This window comes from Octopus bimaculoides, chromosome 6, assembly GCF_046866305.1.
Source record: "Octopus bimaculoides isolate indiv1 chromosome 6, ASM4686630v1, whole genome shotgun sequence".
NCBI lineage: Eukaryota > Metazoa > Mollusca > Cephalopoda > Octopoda > Octopodidae > Octopus > Octopus bimaculoides.
Window position 1 is genome coordinate 25,561,222 of NC_142933.1, and position 5,000 is coordinate 25,566,221.

The following is a 5,000-nucleotide window of genomic DNA, read 5'->3' on the forward strand; positions in this document are numbered from 1 at the left end:
CCTGCCGGAACCTCGTAGAACTTAGGTATTTTCGCTCAATAAACACACACAACGCCCGGTCTGGGAATTGAAACCTCGATCCTCCGACCGCGAGTTCGCTGCTCTAACCACTGGGCCATTGCGCCTCCACGTCCATATGTATACATATATATATATATACTCTATGTGTGTGTGTCTATATGTGTGTGTGTGTGTGTGTATGTATATTGTGTATGTGTGTATGTTTTACTTTTTATTTGTCTCAGTCTTCGGTTATCCTGGGGCACCACCTTGAGGAACTTTAGTCGAACGAATCGACTCCGGTGCTTATTTTTGAAGCCTGGTACTTATTCCATCGGTATCTTTTGCCGAACCGCTAGTTTACGGGAACATAAACACACCACCACCGGTTGTCAAGAGGTGGTGGGGGACAAACGCAGAAACACACACACACACACACACACACACACACACACACACACGACGAGCTTCTTTCAGTTTTCGTCTACCAAATCCACTCACAGGGCTTTGGTTGACTCGAGGTTATAGTAGAAGACACTTGCCCAAAAAGACACTTGCTACGATGTGAGACTGAACCCGAAACCATGTGGGTGGAAAGCAAACTACTTACCAAAGAGCCACGCCTGCAGCTTGTATGTATGTATGTATGTACGTACGTATGTATGTCTGTATGTATGTCTGTATGTATGTATATATGTGTGTGTAGAAGTATGTATGTATGTATGTATGTATGTGTGTGTGGATGCATGTATGTGTGTGTATGTGTGTATGCGTGTATGTACGTATTTATACATGTATGTGTGGAAGTATGTGTGTGTATGCATGTATGTGTGTATGTATGTATGTATGTATGTATGTATGTATGTATGTGTGGATGTATGTGTATGTATGTATGTATGTATGCATGCATGTATGTATACACATATCACCTCTACTGAAAAGTCAGGTTTTGTTTCTCTCTCTGTCCAGGAAACACGGTTTATTGGTTCTCGTTGTGCAGATTACCAACTAAGCATAGAAATATTTCATCAATATCTGAAATGTTTCCAAGAAATCCAGGAAATATTACGGCAGCGGTGTCTATGGAGTTTGGAAGGAAGAAGAAATGGTCCCGAACTTATCTTTTTCAGGTGAGGAGCCACTATGAAGCATATCATTATTATATTTGTTAATAACGTGGCGAGATGACAGAATCGTTAGCACGCTGGACGAAATGCTTAGCGGTATTTCGTCCGTCTTTACGTTCTAAGTTCAAATCCCGCTGAAGTCGAATTTGCATTTCAACTTTTCGGGGTCGATAAAATAAGTACCAGTTGAGCATTGAGACTGATTTACTTGACTTACCTCCGACCCCAAAATTGCTAGCAGGGGACCAAGCCTCGGGTGAATTTTAAAGTTGATGCCAACAACATTTGAGCAGTGCTGCTGCAATATTTTTTACATGTTTGTATATATATATATATATATATATATATATATATATATATATAATATATATATATATACAGGGTGGGCCAAAAATCATGCACGCGTGATTTTTATTAGGGTGGACAACGTTTTGCGAACGCAATGTCCATACACTTCGCTCCAAGGCCTCCTCCGCGGCTCATCACGTGGTTGAGACAGGCGGTCTTAAACAATGGAGCTGCACCGAGTTGCCGAAACCAAGATCTTTTGAGGATCGTCTTGACACCAGCCCAAAGGATGATACCAGAGTTCCTTCAGCCTACCGCTTCAAGGTTCTTCACAAGCCTTCAAGGCTACCATAACGGCTCAGGGTCTCCGAACGCCAATCCGTACTTCATCCTCCCAAGCGTTCTCCTACTTTGACGTTTCCTAGGATCCACGACCAAGACGTATGAGTTAGGATCCAAATAATGATAATAATAATAATAATAATAATAATAATAATAATAATAATAATAATAATAATCCTTTCTACTAAAGGCACAAAGCCTGACATTTTGGAGGAGAGGAATAGTCGATTGGATTGACCCAGTGTTTCCCTGGTACTTAATTTGTCGACCTCGGCAGAATTTGAACACAGAACGTAAAGACGGATGAAATGCCGTTAAGCATTTCATCCGTCCAATTTCGTGCCAAGTATTCTGCCAAGTCGACCCCTCCAATAAGTATTTGTTCGTAAACACAGTACGGCCACAAGAAATATTTTCACCGCACAAATGCTGCAGTAAATTTGCCTATCACGATGTATAATACATCGTGATATTATAACATAATAAGTATAATACAAAAGCAGCTATTTTAATCTAATACTACTTCCGCTACATATAATTTGAGTCGCTGGATTTGTTAATTTTGCTGTTGTGATTGCCATAGGGAGAATAATCTTCCTAAAAGATTAAGTAGTAAAATATGGTCAAAATATTTTTGGAATTCTTATCAAAACATTTGTTTAAATTTCAATCCGAGATAAAAATTAAGAAGATACATGAATAATTTTCATTTGACGGATATTTGTCCTCATTTTGTTTGTTGTTAACACAACGTTTCAGCTGATATACCCTCCATCAGGTGTCGTGGAGAAATTTGGAACATGGGTTCTCATTCCTAAGGTATTTTTTGATGTAATTATTATTATTATTCAGGTGACTGCCTGGAATCGAACTCAAAATCGTGAGGGTAGTAGCCCACGCTCTTAACCACTGCGCCATATACCCGTGGACAATGATGGAGTGAATTTTAGGACTTATAAATCTAATATTTTCCTAGCCTTCCTTAATACCTAGCATATATGCTAGGACACAACAACCTCCAATGTAGACCGAGTGCAGACATGAATAGCATATGAGAACCAGTATTAAGGAAGGATAGGAAAATATAAAATTTATAAGCCCTAAAATTCACTCCATAATTGCCCACGGACATATGGCGTAGTGATTAAGAGCGCGGGCTACAAACCCCTAGATTCCGAGTTCGATTCCAGGCAGTGACCTGAATGCGAACCCAGGTTCGAAATTTCCCCAAGACACCTGATGGAGGGTATATCAGCCGAAACGTGTTAACAAACAAGATGAGGACAAATGTAAATAATGTACATAATTCCTCTTCTCTTAAATATAGAAATGAATAATTTTATTTAATTTTACGTGAGTTAATAATTATCGGATCTTTTTTAAAACGGGGGCCACATTTTTCATTAACGAAACACTTTGAAACTTGGAACACTGGTAGAATGTGTCATATAAAACATCTTTCTCTCTTAGTCTTCTTAAAAAAAAAAAGAAATCCATAAGTTATTCCATGTTAAAGTTGTATTTCTGTAATTTCAACCAATCACTGACGTCCATTCAGCCGATATACATTAAGTGCCGACTACATAAACAAACGATTCTGAAACAATTAACCCTAACCCTAACCCTAACCCTAACCCTAGGGTTAGGGTTAGGGTTAAAGCAAATTTAAAATGAAAAAAGCAAATAAAACGAAGGTATGGAGATTAAATACGCTTTACATCGCTTAATCAGCCAAAGGAGTAAATGTAAACAACTGAATACTTGTCAGTGATTGGTTGAAATTAGCGAAATAAGACAATTTTTTACATGAAATAAATTCGAATACAAAAATATTTTTCTGTTCTATAACACAAAATAGATAAGTATACGAAGTTTGAAAGTCTTTCCGTACCAAAAACACTACGTAAAACCTTAATGAAAAATGTGGCCCCCGTTTTAAAATAGATCCTAATTATCAAATACACAGGTCATTAACGGGCGATATGTTAACTCCTTTAATTGCAGTAGTTTATAGGTTATTAAAAGACGATATATTAATTCTTTTGAATTTGGTGGTGAGATGAATGCGACTTTATTCTATTCCTGTCTATATTTCTGATGTAACTTAATTTCTGCCCCATAAAAACCTTGTTTATATGTTCATTCTTTTCAGGATGACCGTATTTGGAGGTATCGGAAATGTCGTGGTAGGTTCTGCCTGGATCGAGGCTATCCTAGAAATATAACCGAAGAATTTGGGATTGCCTTACAAGGGCAGGTAACTGCGGCCTATATTCACACCAGGAGGAGAACACTTTATCTATTTAACGGTAATATTTCGTTTAGATATTCTTATAAGACATTAAACTGGTTAGTTAACGACGATAAAGCCGACATTTAAAGTTTAATGATTCATAATTGTGAGATCGAATTTTGTAGACGTCTAATCAATAAAATAAGTATCTATAAGATATTAAGGCCAATTCGATTGATTATATCCTCTCTAATAAAAAGAGACAGAAAAAAAGGTATATGTAGGCAATACAAGTATTTCTATTTGTCTTTACCAGTAGATATGAAGGAGAATCTATGTTGCCCTTATGCATATAGAGGTATTACCTAAAAAGTACAATAAATTCAGTCAAATCCGAGTTGATCACGTGCAAGATTTTTTGAAATTTGGTCGGATTGATATGGAATGTTTTTGCAGCATTGTCGCATTTCAGCATTGACTCCATTTTCCGCGTGTTCAAATACCGCTTCAATCCTCTGCGGGATTTGCAGGTATTTTGACAAATATGACATTGAAACTGGTCATTCTAAATGAAATTCCAATAGTTCATGTGTGCATTACCACATGGGCACGCTTGTACGATCTCATACCAGCATCAGGCATGCATACTTTCGTGCATAAGAAACATTTAAAGAAAGAATGAGAAACATTCACAACGCTAATGATACTAATCTCATTTTTATGAAATTGAGCGCTTTTCAGTGGTACTTGTAACATGTAACCCAGTACAACTTGTCATATAATCGGGTCGTCGACGACTAAATCGGCAACTTCAGGTGCAGTCTTCGACTTTTCTATACAAAGTGTATTTAACACAACACATACATGTTATTATCGATAACTTTATCTACTTCGAGTTCCACAGTTAAAAAGTTATTTCACGTTCTTTCGAAGTTTCTAAATTCTTATGATGTGAACAATGTGTGTGTGTGTGTGTGTGTATGTGTGTCCGTACGCGCTCGAGCGAACGT

At 37.5% G+C, this 5,000-nt stretch overlaps 1 protein-coding gene across 1 annotated transcript in view; it reads left to right on the forward strand.

Moving 5' to 3' along the window:
- LOC149134978 (uncharacterized) overlaps window positions 1-5,000 on the forward strand; it is a 7,661-nt gene that overhangs the window by 1,174 nt on the left and 1,487 nt on the right. The window contains exons 2-3 of the mRNA XM_089353619.1: window positions 970-1,130; window positions 3,910-4,066. Coding sequence (XP_089209745.1) covers window positions 970-1,130; window positions 3,910-4,066 — 318 coding nt within the window. The remainder of the gene's footprint in view (window positions 1-969; window positions 1,131-3,909; window positions 4,067-5,000) is intronic.